The 19,020-nt window shown below is 38.1% G+C and overlaps 1 protein-coding gene and 1 pseudogene across 1 annotated transcript; both read right to left on the bottom strand.

Annotated features, from left to right (window-relative positions):
- Window positions 1-11,154: 11,154 nt before the first annotated feature.
- Window positions 11,155-12,331, bottom strand: LOC115162831 (odorant receptor 131-2-like). The gene has a single exon (XM_029714249.1). It carries the CDS (start codon window positions 12,329-12,331, stop codon window positions 11,327-11,329), a length of 1,005 nt encoding a protein of 334 aa, XP_029570109.1. The 3' UTR covers window positions 11,155-11,326.
- Window positions 12,332-17,357: 5,026 nt separating this feature from the next.
- On the bottom strand, window positions 17,358-18,780 carry LOC115162830 (odorant receptor 131-2-like; annotated as a pseudogene).
- Between the last annotated feature and the right edge of the window lie 240 nt (window positions 18,781-19,020).

Raw genomic sequence — 19,020 nt, 5'->3', positions numbered from 1 at the left:
CCATGTTGACTCTAATGCTTCCCACAGTTGTGTCAAGTTGGCTCGATGTCCTTTGGGTGGTGAACCATTCTTGATACACACAGGAAACTGCTGAGCATGAAAAACCCAGCAGTGTTGCAGTTCTTGACACAAACCGGTGTGCCTGGCACTTAAATCTTTTGTCTTGCCTATTCACCCTCTGAATGGCACACAGACAATTCATGTCTCAATTGTGTCACAGGCCGGCTCATAGCATGTGGCAAAAATGAGGGGACATGAACAACAGGTATAGGCCAATCAAAAGGTTCTTTATTGTAAACCAAAAACTATTAACTGTAAACAAAGAAAAAGGAATGAGGTGTGGAAATGTCATAATGTAGGGTGTATGTAAAGTGCATGGATGCATGAATCTGTGTGTGTGAACATGACTGAGTGGAAACTAAGTAAACCTACAAAGGAACAAACAAAACAGGATCATACCTGGAGGAGCAGAGAGAGAGAGAAGAGAGGTTAGTGAAGCAGTTTAAATTCCCTGAGCCTAGGTGGCTCCAATCACTAACGACCCTCCTCTGCCTGCAGGAGGGGCCGTGACAATTGTCTCAAGGCTTAAAAATCCTTCTTTAACCTGTCTCCTCCTCTTCATCTACACTGATTGAAGTGGATTTAACAAGTGACATCAATAAGGGATCATAGCTTTCACCTGGATTCACATGGTCAGTCTAGCAATCAAATGGCTGTCTAGCAATGATCAACAACCAACTTGAGAGAGCTTGAAGAATTCTGAAAAGAATAATGAGCAAATATTGTACAATCCAGGTGTGCAAAGCTCTTAGACTTACTCAGGAAGACTCACAGCTGTAATCACTACCAAAGGTGATTCTAACATGTATTGAGTCAGGGGTGTGAATACTTATGTAAATGAGATATTGCTGTATTTCATTTTCAATAAATGTGCAAATATTTCTAACAACATGTTTTCACTTTGTCATTATGGGGTACTTTGTATAGATGGGTGAGAAAAACAATCAATTGAATCAATGTTTAATTCAGGCTGTAACACAACACAATGTATAATAAGTCAAGGGATATGAATACTTTCTGAAGGCAATGTAGGCCATTTTGTCATATTTAATCACTTTAAAATGATAATCACATGTGAGAAACTATGCTCTCTATTCAATCAACACCAGTTCTAAGTTTTCCTGAATAAGTCAAGATAATTATTCCTGGGTAAGGATAAAGCATACTGAATCCTCATGCAGTTTAGTTTATTTTCATTTGGATTTGGAAAATGGTTACCTATGTTTTGAAAGGGCCCTACACATGTTTAGGTTCCACCTCCGAAGAATAACGATGGCTACTTAAAGATATTCACGAATTGGGTGTGGGAATTTCCACGTGGAGTTGATAGCTTAGTTTAGTTTATTAATTCGTCCATTTTAAAAAACAAGCACACCTGAAACTTAAAAGCCAGACATGCACATGAATAAAATCATCGAGGATAACACACAATAAAGTGTGGGACTTATTTATATTGTGGTCCTCTTGAGACAAGATGGCTAGACGAGATGAAACACAGTATGGCAGTGATAAACATCAACAAATAGGGCACTAACCTTAGCTAGGGCTCCCGAGTGGTGCCGCGGTCTAAAGCACTGCCTCTCATTGCAAGAGGTGTCCTTGCAGTCCCTGGTTTGAATCCAGGCTGCATTGCATCTGGCTGTGATTGGGCGGTGCACATTTGGCCCAGCGTTGTCTGGGTTTGGCAGGGGTAGGCTGTCATTGTAAATAAGAATTTGCTCTTAACTGACTTGCCTGGTTAAATAAATAAAAATTATCTAACTAGCTAATGTTATCTGTTGTTGCAGGTTTTTTAACTACACCGTATTCAAAAGATTAGCCAGCTGGCTCTCTGGCTGGTTCTGGAGCTTGATTTGTCATAAGCATTGATTTAGGGAAAACTTGCCACAGATGGAGGAAAAATTTTAGTGGTCAAAATCAGGGGCGCAACTTTCACTGAGGACAGGGGGACATGTCCCCCCCACATTCTGAAACGTTATTATTGCCCCCCCCCCCCAGTATCGGTGTACTTTAGGTACGTTTTTAAATGAGGTAGCGGTGTACTTTAGGACCTTGCGGACGCCTCCGAGCAGTCGGGTAGGCTGTTTGGAGTGTTTATCTGACAGATAAAAAATATATAATAATAATAAAGTATGTCCCCCCCACTTCTAAAAACAAAGTTGTGCCCCCAGTCAAAACCATTCATCTTGGAGCAACAGGTTTGCTAAATGTTATCATATCACGCAATTATACCATTTATAAAATGGTAATTTATGAACTGGGTGGTTCGAGCCCTCAATGCTGTTTGGCTGACAGATGAGGTATATCAGAACGTATACCACGGGTATGACAAAACATTTATTTTTACTGCTCTAATTACATTGGTAATCAGTTTATAGTAGCAGTATATGGTATATGTGGTATATGGACAATATACCATGGCTAAGCGCTGTATCCAGGCACTCTGCGTTGCGTCGTGCTTAAGAGCAGCCCTTAGCCGTGGTGTATTGGCCATATACCCTACCTCCTCGTGCCTTATTGCTTAATAAATGTTGTATACAGACTAGCTGAGGAAAAAAAAGAAACCCGCACACTGCTCTTGATAGTATCACTGCTCTTTAATAAGCTTCACGTATTGGCCTCAAGGCCTTTGTCAGAGCTTTTGTGAGTTTTATACAGACTAGCTAAAAAATAAGTGAAAATTGACAAATTATCCAATAGATTATCATCATTTAAAAAAAGTGGAGGTGTAAAACATAAGTTTGCACCCCCTATTTTAATTTGCTCAGGTGGCCAACTGGACACAAGGCTGTTTGGCTCATCTCAGTCACGAAGAGGAATAACTGTTTCTGGTTGATAAACAATGTCATGCTGGTATAGTATGTGGTACAATTAAAATAAAACCCAGCCCATGAAACAAAATGTTGGCTGAAAATGAATTGTATGTCATATAATAGGAAAAGACATCGCATTCACATGGATTTGCATGATGTGGGCAGTTCTGATTTGTCACTTCATGGCCAAATATACAGTTGAAGTCGGAAGTTTACATACTGTCACAATCTTCTTCGTCAGATGATAAAGAAAAATCATTGTCGGACCAAAACGCAACGGGGTTATGTGCACTCATCTTCTTTTATTGACTTGGCAAAGAAGGAAAAACCAAAATAAACACGTACACAAAACACAATGACGAATAACAGGTCGGTAAGGCATTAAGGCTATACCTAGCACAATCTCCCACAAACACAAACACATACCTATATATAGGACTCTCAATCAGAGGCAACTAGGAAACACCTGCCTCCAATTGAGAGTCCAACACCCAATACCTAAACAAAGAAATACTAATACTAGAATGAACATAGAAATACAAAACATAACATAGCCCAAAACCCGGAAATAATAAATCAAACACCCTTCTAAACAACCAACCTCCCCGAACCACATAAAACAAATACCCCCTGCCACGTCCTGACCAAACTACAATTCAAATAACCCCTATTACTGGTTAGGACGTGACACATACACTTAGGTTGGAGTCATTAAAACTCGTTTTTCAACCACTCCACACATTTCTTGTTAACAAACTATAGTTTTGGCAAGTCGGTTAGGACATCATCTTTGTGCATGACACAAGTAATTTTTCCAACAATTGTTTACGTACAGATTATTTCACTTATAATTCACTGTATCACAATTCCAGTGGGTCAGAAGTGTACATACATTAAGTTGACTGTGCCTTGGTGAAGTGGTGAAATAAGTATAGCCAGTTACAATTGTAATGGCCTAGCAGATAATAAGAAAAGACGATCAGTATTTACCTGGCTAAAAGAGAAGGAATATAATATCTATTGTTTACAGGAAACCCATTCAACAATTTTAGATGAAGATTTGTGGAAAAGGAACTGGGGGGGTGAAATATATTTCTCCCATGGGCAAAGAAATTCAAAACGGGTGATGGTTTTAATTAACAGTAATTTTGATCCAAATGTGCAAATTGACCAAACAGATTATCAAGGTAGATGGATTATTTTAAATATGTTATTGGACAATAAACAGATATGGCTTATTAACCTATACGGTCTGAATAATGATGATCCAAGCTTCTTTGAAAATATATATGAGAATTTATTAACTCTACAAGCAACACTAGACTCTATTATTATGGTGGGAGATTTTAATACGGTCTTAAATACCTCTATGGACCGGAAAGGAAATCACACTACAAACTATCACCCTCAGGCACTTAAGGAAATCATGAATGTCATGGATATATTGGAATTAGTGGATATATGGAGGCTTAATCAAGCTAGTCGTCTTGACTACTTTCTTATGCCATTCTCTCTGGCACCAAGAGTTAAAAAAGTGTTGATAGGGGACAGAATGCGGTCGGATCATCACATAATTGGCATATATTACTCTTACAGAATTTCCACGTGGGCGAGGATATTGGAAATTTAATCAAAGCCTACTAGATGATAAATTGTTTAGAACTAGGACAGAAGAATTTAGAACTGACTTTTTCCGACATAACATAGGTACAGCAGATCCCCTTATTGCATGGGAAACTTTTAAGTGTGCCTTTAGAGGCCATGCAATTCAGTACTCATCTATAAAACAAAAGCAATTTAGTTCAAAAGAGTCCATATTAACAAAGGAAATTGAAGGACTAACAGTACAGTTAGATAGCAATAAAAACGGTACCATAGAGGCACAGAATAAGTTAGAGGAAAAACAAAAACAAATGGAGGAACTTATTCAAGAAAGATCCAGTGTAATATACTACAAAAAATAAAGCAAACGTAATGGAATATGGGGAAAAATGCACCAAATTATTTTTCAATCTTCAATATAGAAATGCTACCAATTTTTTTTTATTAAAACTTGTTACAAATGATGGAGTCACGCATGATTCACCAAATTATATTTTGAGAGAGGAAGTAAAGTACTTTAAGAATATATTTTAGTTTCAGGCTCCTCCATCTCCGCTAACTGAAACTAATTGTATGGATTTTCTTCCTAGTAATAATGTAAAATTAACATCTGTACAGAAAGACTCATGTGAAGGCCAAATTACAGAGGAGGAACTGCTTGATGCAATTGGGGCCTTTAAGGATGGGAAACTCCAGGGCTGGATGGCATACCAGTGGAAGTATACAAAACTTTTTTTTATATACTCAAAGGACCATTATTAGCATGTTTTAACCACTCCTATATAAATGGTTGATTATCAGACACGCAACAAGAAGGTCTGATATCATTATTACTGAAACAGGACCGAAGTGGTATATATAAAGATCCAGTCCATTTAAAAAATTGGAGACATCTTACACTTCAGTGTTGTGATGCAAAAATCCTTGAAAAATGCTTGGCGCATAGAATTAAAAAAGTATTGTCAGATATTATTCATCCTAATCAGACAGGTTTTTTACATGGACGATATATTGGAGATAATATAAGACAAGTACTGGAAAGAATAGAATACTATGAAATATCGGGGAAACCAGGCCTGGTTTTCATAGCTGATTTTGAAAAGGCTTTTGATAAAGTACGACTGGAGTTTATATATAAATGCCTAGAATATTTCAATTTTGGGGAATCTTATATAAAATGGGTTAAGGTTAGTTATAGTAACCCTAGGTGTAAAATAGTAAATAATGGCTACATCTCAGAAAGTTTTAAACTATCTAGAGGAGTAAAACAAAGTTGTCCACTATCGGCATATCTATTTCTTATTGCCATGGAAATGTTAGCTGTTAAGATTAGATTAAAAAAAAAATATTAAGGGATTAGAAATCTGTGGCTTAAAAACTAAGGTGTCATTGTACCCCGATTATTCATGTTGTCTTTTTAAACCACAATTAGAGTCTCTCCACGGCCTCATAGAGGGTCTAGATACTTTTTCTATCCTCTCTGGATTAAAACCAAATTATGATAAGTGATATTACGTTTTGGATCACAAAAAATGCTAATTTTACATTACCATGTAGTTTACCAATTAAATGGTCTGACGGAGATGTGGACATACTCGGTATACAAATCCCAAAAGAAAGAAATTATCTCACTCCAATACATTTTTATAGAAAGTTAGCAAAAATAGATACGATCTTGCTACCATGGAAAGGAAAATACCTGTCTATTTGTGGAAAAATCACCCTGATTAACTCTTTAGTCATATCACAGTTCACCTATTTGCTTATGGCTTTTCCTACACCTAGTGACCTGCTTTTTAAATTATATGAACAAAAAATATTCAATTTTATTTGGAACGGCAAGCCAGATGAAATTAAAAGGGCCTATTTATATAACGAATATGAATTCGGAGGGCAAAAATGATTAAATATTAAAGCATTAGACCTCTCACTAAAGGCATCAGTCATACCAAAGTTATACTTAAATCCAAACTGGTTTTCTAGTAAATTGGTACGAATGTCTCATCCTATGTTCAAGAAGGGCCTTTTCCCCTTTATTCAGATTGCACCTGCCCACTTTTGGTTGCTTGAAAAGGAAATAATCTCCAAAATATCTTTATTTTTTAAACAAGCCTTAGAAAGTTGGTTGCAATTTCAGTTTAATCCACCTGAAAAGACAGAACAAATAACACAACAAATATTGTGGTTAAATTCAAATATAGTAATTGATAAAAAAAACGGTATTTTTCGAAGAAATGTTTAAAAAAGGTATAATTTTAGTGAATGATATTATAAATAGGACTGGTGGAGTAATGTCACACATGCAGCTAACACAGACATATGAACATGTCTGCTCTACCCAAAATTACAACCAATTAATTGCAGCATTACCACAAAAAATGGAAGAGGCAAGTAGAAGGGGAAAAAAGTAAGGAACTTGTATGTCGGCCCTGTATTAAATAACATAAATGGTTAAAGAAAAGTGTGATAAATAAAAACATACACCAATTTAATTTAAGGACCAAAAAACTAACAGCTGTGCCATATAAATTGCAAAATAGTTGGGAAGAGATTTTCGATGTACCCATTCCATGGCACATGGTTTATGAATTGATACGCAAAACAACGGCGGATTCAAAACTTCGAATTTTTCTATTTAAATTTGTAACGGTCGTCATGAACACAGGACCAAAACGCAGCGGGAATATGAATGCTCATCTTTTTTAATATTGAGAAAAGTGAACACTTACAAAATAAACAAACCAACGACTACACAGTTCCATAAGGCAAAGCAGCTATACAGAAAACAACTACCCACAAAACCCCAAAGGAAAACAGGCTGCCTAAGTATGACTCCCAATCAACGACAACGATGTACAGCTGTCCCTGATTGAGAGCCATACCAGGCCAAAACAAAGAAATACAAAAACATAGAAAAAATGTCATTGAATGCCCACCCAAATCACACCCTGACCAAACCTAAATAGAGACATAAAAAGGCGTGACAAAATTACTATACAAAATTCTTGCAACTAATAGAATGTTATATATATGGGGGATAAAATCTTCCCAGCTCTGCAGATTCTGCTGTGAGGAGGCAGAGTCATTAGATCATTTATTTTGGTATTGTCCATATGTAGCTCGTTTTGGTCACAGGTCCAGGAATGGCTGAAGAATTGCAACATTTGCCTTGAACTAACGCTGCAGATAGCAATACTGGGTGATTTGAAAAGCCATAGTCAATCAATTAATAATATAATAATTATTTTAGCAAAACATTTTTTTTTTTTTTACAATCTGTATAAGCTATGAGAATAGAAAGGTTCAATTGTTTTGTGAAGCATCACAGCACAGTTGAAAAATATATGGCAAATAGAAATCCGAAATGGTTGATGTTGACAGATAGATGGGAGAAGTTGAATGGAGCTGAAGGGTGGGACTAATAACAAGATAAACGATGTAAAACATACGGGGTCTGTAAAATGTATATAGGTTCAGAACTTTGTGAAATAGCACAGTTACAAATAGAGGAAGGACTAAAAACAAACAAAATCAGAAATAGAGGAAGGACTAAAAACAAACAAAAAATAACTATTGTAAAATAGACTGTGTCTGTAAAATGTGTATAAGATGAATAAACTGAAGGTAAAGGCTGAAGTGTTTATTAGTTTACTCCAATTGGGGGATCGGTGGTATGGTTTGCGGGGAATAATAATAAATGTTTTTTTTTTTTAAGTATGTATATCTATATAGGTATGTGTATGTATACATGTGTATATGTATGCATGCGTGTATGGATATATATATTTACCCAAAAAATATATGGGGGATTGGAAATGATGCAGACAATTACATTGATGGAAGTAATATTCTTTCCGCAATATTAAGCTGATTCACCCCAAATTCAAAAAATAAAAAAAGGTTGAATGTGCCTTTAAACAGCTTGGGAAATTCCAGAAAATTATGTCATGGCTTTAGAAGCTTCTGATAGGCTAATTTACATAATTTTAGTTAATTGTAGGTGTACCTGTGGATGTATTTCAAGGCCAACCTTCAAACTCAGTGCCTCTTTGCTTGACATCATGGGAATATCAAAAGAAATCAGCCAAGACCTCAGAAAAAGAATTGTAGACCTCCACAAGTCTGGTTCATCCTTGGAAGCAATTTCCAAACGCCTGAAGGTACCACATTCATCTGTACAAACTAGTACTGTCACGTCCTGACCATAGTAAGATGTGATTTTCTATGGTAGAGTAGATCAGGGGGTGTTTTGTGTTTTTCTATGTTTTCTATTTCTATGTTCTTAGGTTCTAGTTTTTGTATTTCTATGTTGGCTTGTTTGGGATGATCTCCAATTGGAGGCAGCTGGTCCTCGTTGTCTCTAATTGGAGATCATATTTAAGTAGGGGTTTTTCTTCCTGGGTATTTGTGGGTGATTATATATTTTGAGTAGTGTTTGTTTCTCTCTGCGTCACGGTTTGTTGTTTTGTCGATTCAGTTATTTTATATATTGCAAAGTTTTACGGATTTAATAACATGTGGAACTACAACCACGCTGCACTTTGGTCTGCTCCTTTCGACAGCCGTGACAAGTACGCAAGTATAAACACCATTGGACCATGCAGCCGTCATACCGCTCAGGAAGAAGATGCGTTCTGTCTCCTAGAGATGAACGCTCTTTGGTGCGAATAGTGCAACTCAATCCCAGAACAACAGCAAAGGACCTTGTGAAGATGCTGGAGGAAACAGGTACAAAAGTATCTATATCCACAGTAAAAAGAGTCCTATATCAACATAACCTGAAAGGCCGCTCAGCAAGGAAGAAGCCACTGCTCAAAAACCGCCATAAAAAAGCCAGAGTACGGTTTGCAACTGCACATGGGGACCGAGATGATACTTTTTGGAGAAATGTCCTCTGGTCTGATGAAACAAAAATAGAACTGTTTGACCATAATGACCATCATTATGTTTGGAGGAAAAAGAGGGAGGATTTCAAGCTGAAGAACACATCCCAACCGTAAAGCACGGGGGTGGCAGCATCATGTTGTGGCGGTGCTTTGCTGCAGGAGGGACTGGTGCACTTCACAAAATAGATGGCATCATGAGGAGGAAAACTATGTGGATATATTGAAGCAACATCTCAAGACACCAGTCAGGAAGTTAAAGCTTGGTCACAAATGGGTCTTCCAAATGGACAATGACCCCAAGCATACTTCCAATGTTGTGGCAAAATGGCTTAAGGACAACAAAGTCAAGGTATTGGAATGGCCATCACAAAGCCCTGACCTCAATCCTATAGAATTTATTTGGCAGACATGAAAAATTGTGTGCGAGCAAGGAGGCCTACAAACCTGACTCAGTTACACCAGCTCTGTCAAGAGGAATGGGCCAAAATTAACCCAACTTATTTTGGGAAGCTTGGGGAAGTCTACCTGAAACGTTTGACCCAAGTTTAACAATTTAAAGGCAATGCTACCAAATACTAATTGAGTGTATGTAAACTTCTGACCCATTGGGAATGTGATGAAAGAAATAAAAGCTGAAATAAATCATTCTCTCTACTATTATTCTGACATTTCACATTCTTAAAATAAAGTGGTGATCCTAACTGACCTAAAACAGGGCATTTTTACTAGGATTAAATGTCAGGGATTCTTAAAAACTGAGTTTAAATGTATTTGGCTAAGGTGTATGTAAACTTCCGACTTCAACTGTATCATACTTTGACTAAAACGATGACTAAAATCGATGTGCAACATCATGGGTAAGCTCGGTCCATCTTCTTTCATCTCGAAAAGTGGATTTCTACTGGTGTGGGTGTTTAAAGCTGAACAGGAGGCCTGTTATTTATGAATTTGAATAAATATTTCTTCAAATGTGTTTATTGTCCTCAGTACTGTGATGTCAGTATTTCTAATAATCAACTATATGTCTACAACCTTGTTCTATTTTTAAACGTGTTCTATCAACCTTAGGTGAAATGCATGCAGACCAGGGCCTAGAGTAAAAGGGATGTCCGTCTACCAGCGTTTGTTATTCTTTTCAGAGAGAATGATGAAACCGTAAAGGAAACATAGGGATGGGGTTGTTTGTGAGGGGACTTGCATGGACTGCATTTGATGAACAGGGAGGTGTGTTTACTGTGTTGCCAGCTGGATATCTCCAGAGTACAGTTAGAGAGAGAGTGTGTCCCCTGTTCCCTGATTAGTAATTAACAGACTGGTTGATTATTAACGGAGTCGAGCCTAATTGTGCAACCTTATGTTTTCTTTTGTTTGGCAAACAAGATGACTCTGTTGAGACCAGCACACCAGGGCTTGGTCTGCTCTTGACAGAAGTCACGCATCAGTAATGAAGAGAGCTGGGGCCAAGTTCAAACTGTGTCTTCTCCCTGGGTCTCTATCATGAAAAAATGGCCACTAACATCAACTTCAGAAAAAACAGATATGGTTTGAAACATTATTCATTTTATTGACCTTTTACAGTTTATTTTTATAGAATCAAAGAACATTGACAAATGTAGTACAGAAATTACTGAAGTTTAATAGAAATGTCTAACTGTCACTCAGCGAAGGGGAGTCAAATAGGGGTGTCAAATACCATTTCTGTTACTGCAGAGATTAGGACGGCCAGAAATCTGTGAAAAAAAACTAAATTAACAGAAAGTTACTTTGATTTTACACGTGTGAAATCAATCTGTAGGCCGTAAATTTTTGACACCCCTAAAATAACATAAGATAACCATAACAAAACTGGGTCATAAACACCTGAAATATATGATACCTTTTGATCCTCTCATTTACATCCTCTCATTTACAGATTACAGAAAATTGACTCAATAAACCAAATTCAGTATTACACATGGCCCGCCTTTACCTTACAGGTGTGCATGGGAGTTTTTTTCCCTTTACATCATTAGACTTGTCCATATTAAATATAAATACCTTTTTAGAATATCCAAACAGGCCATAATATTTCATAACCACCACAAAATCCTTATCCCTTAATCCATACACAAGTGGACTCAGACATCGAGGGGCAAGAATAAAAATAATATAGTCAATATACCTAACCTGAATAAACACATTAAAATTGATCTTCATTATAGCCGATTCTATCATAGGACACCAGAACTGAATCAAACAAAGGAGTAACTGGAAGCCATGGAGAATAACTGTCCTCAGGCCATTATTGGTGGACTTCTTACTGTGTGATGAGGCAGCTCGGGCAGCCACCATGATCTTCACATAGGTGAAAGCTATGACTACGGACATGACCAGGAAGTTGAACTGACACAGAGCCGAGCTGAGGTGGCCCTGCCAGGACAACACAATCATCTGCTCAAAACTGCAGACTAGAGGAGAGGTGTAGAAGCTCAGAGGTACAGCCGAGAAGAGGATGGAGATCACAATGATCCATTCAACAGAGCTGAGAGCCTGGATGAGTAGGATGCAGCGCATGGCCCTCACCGGGGTGGAGAGTTCACTGTGGTGCAGGGGCATGCAGATTGCTATATAGCGCTCCAGGCTCATGGCTGTCAGTGTCAGCGGTGTGGCAACGGTCAGGTTTTCTAAGATCACAACCAGAAATATACATAGCCCGCCTGGCATTGGTACCTGGGAGTAGCTCATCAGCAGCAATACATCAGTCAGAGCCAGAAACATACTGTCACAAACCAGTGTGTGAGCAAAGAATATGTATCGTGTGTTGGTGAAGAAGGCCTCTTTTTTAAAGAAGGTCACGATCATGAGGGAGTTGATGCAGAGGAAGATGCCAATAAACACTTGGACTATCACCACTTTGTCATTCAGAGGTCTTTGGTATTGTACAGTCGGAAGAACAAGACTGCCCTCACTGCCCTGGCTTGTATTCGGCATTGTATTTCCTGTTTAGAAAGAGGATAAAAATGTAAAGCAATGTCAATCACAATGTAACCATATCAGGAAAGTTGTCAACACAAACATTAAAAAAAGCCATATAGTAATTTGTCAGTACCAACATTGACCATCATAAGACAGAAATCTTTTGACTAGACCTTAAAGAACGTCAGCAGAATCTGAAATAAACGTGAGAAGGTAGTTTTACTGTAATCCTTTAATAACAATTACTTAGCAATAACTATTGTAAAATAACTATAACCTATTATGGTATCAATATGTTTGTCTCTAAAAGGTTCATTGATGTCGAACACAACCCTTTCCCAGTCTCCTCCTCCTGTTCCTAGCTAGGACAACAGCACTGAGTGCCAAACCTTTATTGTAAAAATCCACACTGGCCCGAGTTCTCCAGGGATTTGGGTTGAAGTTAAGTCATCTAGCAACTATTGTGTTGATAAACAAGAGCTATGGTAACACCTTTTTCCGGTAGTTGTAAACAGTCATATATCAAGTTTCATGAGGGATAAACACTGCTTTGTCAGAGAAAATGTTGTCATGTTGTCTGGAATACAAAAACAAAATCTAAGATGGACTGTAATATGATGTTAATTAAAATCATTTTATGGTATTTACTGTGTTTTAAAGGCAGCTCACCTTCAACTGTCTTATGATAATTTTACACACAGTATTGCTTGATTGACACATGATAGCTGTGTGAACCAACAGGATTTAGAATCGGTTGATCTCCCTGTTAATCTGTGGCAAGTGTAGTTCCTGACAGTGCCATGACAAAGTAGATGTAGTGTGTACTACTCAGGTGTCACGCCCTGACCTGAGAGAGCCATTTTTCTCTGTTTAGTTAGGTCAGGGTGTGATATGGGGTGGGCATTCTATGTATTTCTATTTCTATGTTTTGGCCAGGTATGGTTTCCAATCAGAGGCAGCTGTCTATCGTTGTCTCTGATTGGGAACCATACTTAGGCAGCCTTTTCCCACCTGTGTTTTGTGGGTAGTTATTTTCTGGTTTGTTATTCAGTGACCTGACAGAACTGTTGGCTTTCGTTTTGTTTCTTTGTTCTAGTGTTTCATTGTTTAATACATTTATAATGAACACTTACCACGCTGTGCTTTGGTCCCCTCTCTACGACGGCCGTAACATCAGGTGTGTGCTTGAATTACTAATGATCTACTGTAGGTGCATCTACAGGCACACAGCAGCCATGATCAACATAAGTTCCAGTATTGACATACACGTGTGCAACCCTTACAAAAAAATACATGACAAATTTGCAGTTTCACATGTAGCTGTTTTCACATGTTGATCTTAAATTTCACACAAAAACCATATTTTCACATGTAATACATTGAGTCCACCTGTTAACACCACATTTTCACGTGAGGATAATAACATATTTTCACCTCACATGTGAATTGCTGTTTCACATGTGGAACATTTTCACGTGTGAAAATCTCACTTTCACATGTGGAATTGCTACATCCATTTTTGTAAGCATAAATTAATGATATGTACCCATTGATTCTTTAAGAGTATAAAGTATAAAAGCCTCATGAGCTTAGTTTAACTGTCGTACCCCATCAAAACCCAAAATATAAGCTTGTTTTACGCCAAAGTAAATGTAGACAACCACTGTATAGCCTAAAAACATTGTAAAACAAAAATGTTTTAATCATAGATGATCAGTCCTTGCATCCATATTGTAGTCTATGGATTTGAATGTGGTTGCATTTCTCCAGCCCCATCCCTCAGCTTTTTACTGAAACTGTTGTAGGGAAACACTTTGTTCATGTTTAAATTAAGGGTTGCCGCTTTAAACAGCTTTAAATGGAGTAATAGTGTTATTTTCTGGTGCAATGCTTATGTGAGTGAGTTACTTTTGTGAGTGAGTTACTTTTGTGCCATTAATATAAAGCACAACTTCAGAAGTCAAGAATAACATTCTTAATATTGCTAACAAAAATAATGAAATCTAAAACAAAATATAAACCCGGTAGCAAAGCTAAATATTGCAAGGAAATCGTTTTTTAATGACGTCCGTGATTTTTTTTTACGCAATTAAATAAAACGTGCCCCTCTTTCCTGCAATTTTCCCTATCTTTGGTTATGTTACCCTGGCCTTTGCTTTTGCTGTCTTTTTTCCAGTTGCAGGTCTTGGCACATTCATTCCAGCCACATAACAACCTGCATCCGTCCCACTGCTGGTTTTCCTCTGAAGCTAAGCAGGATCAGTTCTGGTCAGTCCCTGGATGGGATACCAGATGTAGCTGGACATGGAGAAAAATAAACATGTCAAATATATATGTATAATCACATCAGGGAAAAATGTGAATATTACAAAAATTCACATATGCTTTTTGGTGAAGAACCACATCTGAAAAATGTTGGGCCTGCCTTGTTAATCAATAAAAAAGTATCAATATCAAAAATGAACACACCTCAATTGATTAAAGAATGAGGAAATGATATGCTTCGTAACATTGTAGTACAATAGACATGAAAACATTCCAACAGTTACACCACTGGTTCGTGTTTGTGTGATACTCTTCACTTATTACACAGTTGTGCCGCATTGGGCCACTTACCGGGAAGCAGGTTAATAAAGACATGTTAGTGTAACCCCTTCCACTGTAGAGGCCAGTTGGGGTTACTGGCCTAAAGATCAAATCAAGTGCACTTTATCAGATGCCACTACAGTAAATAATTGATTTCCTTGCTAGGTTTCTTTGGAGGACCTGGGGTGCTTTATTATTCTCCTGATCAATTTCGATCTTTGAAATTACATATGTGGTTTATGTTATGAAATTTTGTTTCTGAAATTAGAAGACAATGCACATAATTATTGATGCTCTAGGCCTAAACACATACACAAGCACATGTAACAGAGTTGTGCAAATTTACCAAGACATTAACACAGTACATAATTGTCTAAGGTCTTGGCAAAGAAAAGTGCATTTCAATACCACAAGATCACATGATAATGATAAATAATACCAACACCCTGTTACATGCTGTAGAAAATCATGTTTTATATATCTAAATCTGAAACAGTAAAGCCACTATTTGTGAGTGCATGATGCAATTTAAAGTTATTTCTCTGTAATCAGCAATTTAAATATCAACACATTTTGGGAAATTCTCTTATTCAACTCACAAAGTACATATCTCAATGTAAAAAAAACTATTTTCATCCCTTAGGCCATAGACAAGTGGCTTTTATTCTGGTCCCGTGATGTCTATGTAATCAAAGTACCTTACATCAATAAATAATCTCGAATGAATCTGCAAGACAGCAGCCTCTATGAATAATACATCTGACTCCAAAAGTCAACTAATCATGATCTTCAGTTCAGAATGCAATTAAATGAATCAGCTGTTTGCTAGGGATGGGGAAAAAGTGTGACACCCCTATGGCTCCCGAGGACTAGTTGCCCATCCCTGCCCTAGACCCACTCCAATTTGCATACCACCCCAACAGATACATAGACGACACAATCTCAATTGCACTCTACACTGCCCTCATCCACCTAGATAAGAGGAATACCTATGAGAGAATGCTGTTCATTGACTACAGCTCAGCGTTCAACACAATAGTCTCCGCCATGCTCGTCACCAAGCTTGGGACCCTGGGACTGAACATCTCCCTCTGCAACTGGATCCTGGACTTTCTGACGGGCTGACCCCATGTGATGAGGGTAGGCAACATCACCTCTGCAACACTGACCCTCAACACAGGGGCCCCACAGGGGTGTGTGCTTGGTCCTCTCCTGTACGCACTACTTCAACACGATCATCAAGTTTGCTGATGACAGTTCTGTGGTAGGCCTGATCACTGGTGGGGGGACAGCAAGAAACAAAGTGAAAACTGGTTCGATTTTTTTTTGCAAATGTATAAAAAACTGAAATACCTTATTTACATAAGTATTCAGACCCTGTAATAAAAAACTGAAATACCTTATTTACATAAGTATTCAGACCCTTTGCTATAAGACCCGAAACTGAGCTCATGTGCCTCCTGTTTCCATTGATCAACCTTGAGAAGTTTCTACAACTTGTTTGGAGTCCACCTGTGGTAAATTCAATTGATTGGACATGATATGGAAAGGCACACACCTGTCTATATAAGGTCCCACAGTCGACAGTGCATGGCAGAGCAAAGACCAAGCCATGAGGTCGAAGGAATTGTTCGTAGAGCTCTGAGACAGGATTGTGTCGAGGCACAGATCTAGGTAAGGGTAGCAAAACATTTCTGCAGCATTGAAGGTCCCCAAGAACACAGTGGCCTCCGTTATTCTTAAAGTGTGATTTTTGGTTAATGAGAAAAGTGCTAACTATAGCTATTATTCTATAAAATGTACTATAGTCATTCTCAATATGCTTTAAATGTATAGGCTATTCCAACGTGCTGTTATGTTTCTTGCTGTTCTCAGGAACTAATGTAGTTTGATGATAATTGGGAAGACGGCCCAGTGAGTCGGTCTATAGCTCCCCAAGAGTTTGTCACAATAATTGCTGAGTGAATTTGAGAATCAGCAGAGTTGAGAATCAGCTCATACTTTGTTACTGTAATCTTTCAAGTCGGTCTATAGCTCGTCACTGCAGGTTTTCACAGGTCTGTTTAGATGTATCTACTGGCACAGAGCAGTCAAGATTTATGTTATTGATACAGTTAATCTAACACATTCACAGAAAAACATTTTTTGTTGCAACTTTGCTTGGGAGGAGGAAGTCAAGTTTTATTTCTCTCAATCAAGTAATTTTTGAAATTACACACATGGTTAATGTTGTTTAAGACATTTTTCATTTTTTTTAAATTAGAAGACACTTTGCAATGCATATAATTAACCTAAACAGATTTAAGCAAACGTAACACAGCTGTTCATTCAAATACAGTATACCTTAAGATTAACACAATATATAATTTTCTGAGGTCTTTGAAAACCAGAGGACAATTCAATACCACAAAATCATGTGATAAATAATAGCAATACCAATGGCCTTGCCTGTTAAGCAAGTGTTATGTTTTCATATGACCAGCAATTCAGATATAAACAAGTATTGGGGAAATGTTCTTATTCAACCCAAAAAATACAGTGCAAGGAAAAAAACTTTTCATCTCTTATGCCATAGACAAGTGGACTCAGACATCGCGGGGCCAGAATAAAAACAATGTAATCAAAGAATCTCATATTATTGTACAATTTCAAATGAATTGACAGGATGGGAGCCTCCATGAACAGGCACCACAGCTGGATAAGACACAGGAACAACTGGATAGCGTGGAGAATCACCGTTTAATGACCTTTAGAGGAAGATTTCTTACTATCTGATGATGCATCTTTGGCCACTGCAATTATTCTAACATAGGTGAACACAATGGTGATGGACATGACCAGAAAGTAGAACTGACCTATAACTGATCTAAGGTATCTCTGCCAGTTGTGTGAAATAAACATATCTGCTGAACACAGCTTATACTACACGTAAAGCCCAGAGGGACTGAGGCAAAGAAGATGGAGACAATTATGATGGGCTGCATGGTGCTGATACTGTGGATTAAGAAGATGCAGTGAATGGCTCTGCGTACAGAGCTCTCCGTGGCGCAGAGGCATGCAGATGGCCACATAGCACTCCAGGCTCAATGGCTGTCAGTGTAAACGAGGTGGCAAAGGTCAACTCACTCAGCAACAAATAGAAGACAACACACACAGCAGCTGGAATGGTGACTCTAAAGTAAGTCAGGAGGGGCAAGTTATTAGTCATGATTAGGTACTGTCACAACGGGTGGCTTGTGGATTCAGGAGAGGTGGAGTCAGGCGCAGGAGACAGAATGATTCCGTGAATGAATTTAATAAAATATCCACACGGAAAATATGCAAAAAGTATGGAGTGCAAGGTGTGCAGAAAGAAACGCACCACCCTTAAAAGAACGTAACCAGGGACGCAGCCCAAAACGAACAACGTAACTCCAAAAGGCAAAACACAGAACCTCATAACAAAACACACCCTGACAAACGAACAATCCCGCACAAACAACAAACCTAACTAGCTAGCCTAAATACCCTTCCCCACTACAACTAACACAAAACAGGTGCGCAACTAACCTAGGCCTAACTAACAGAACGTGAAACATAAATCAATGGCAGCTAGTAGGCCGGCGACGACGACCGCCGAGCGCCGCCCGGGCGAGGAGGGGCGCCACCTTCCGTAGGTGTCGTGACAGGTACAGACAGTTAGACAGCAGTGTGTGAGTAAAGAAAATGGAACGTGTGTTTGAACGAAAGGTTTCCTTTTTGAAGAAGGTAAAGATGAGCAGGCAGATGATGTAAATGAAGATTGCATTCATCAGCTGGACTATTACGATCCTGTCAATAACCTGTTGCAGAGAGGAGCTGCTACTACCATCTGCAGCTGTTGTATTGTTGTCAGCCATATCACACAGTGAAATAGCCAATAACAAGAAGTTATGTACAGTAGGCATGTTACAAAAAATGACATTGAAACATGAAATCATGTTAACTTTCTCGCAATAGATAACATATTTAAATATATTTAGAAGCTTAGATACAATCAAAAACCTTTGTTCCAGTAGAAAAAAAGCATAAGCACATTTCCAATCAGGATATAGGTTTAAATATGGCAGGTTGCCTTAGAAAGGAAGCAGCACAGTACA

This window comes from Salmo trutta, chromosome 26 (genome assembly GCF_901001165.1).
Source record: "Salmo trutta chromosome 26, fSalTru1.1, whole genome shotgun sequence".
NCBI classification, from domain to species: Eukaryota; Metazoa; Chordata; class Actinopteri; order Salmoniformes; family Salmonidae; genus Salmo; species Salmo trutta.
The sequence above is the reverse complement of the archived record's forward strand: the minus strand, read 5'-3'. Positions and strand labels throughout refer to the sequence as shown.

Coding starts and splice junctions, on each gene's coding strand:
- LOC115162831 (XM_029714249.1), bottom strand. CDS start 12,331: ATGCCGAATACAAGCCAGGGCAGTGAGGGCAGTCTTGTTCTTCCGACT.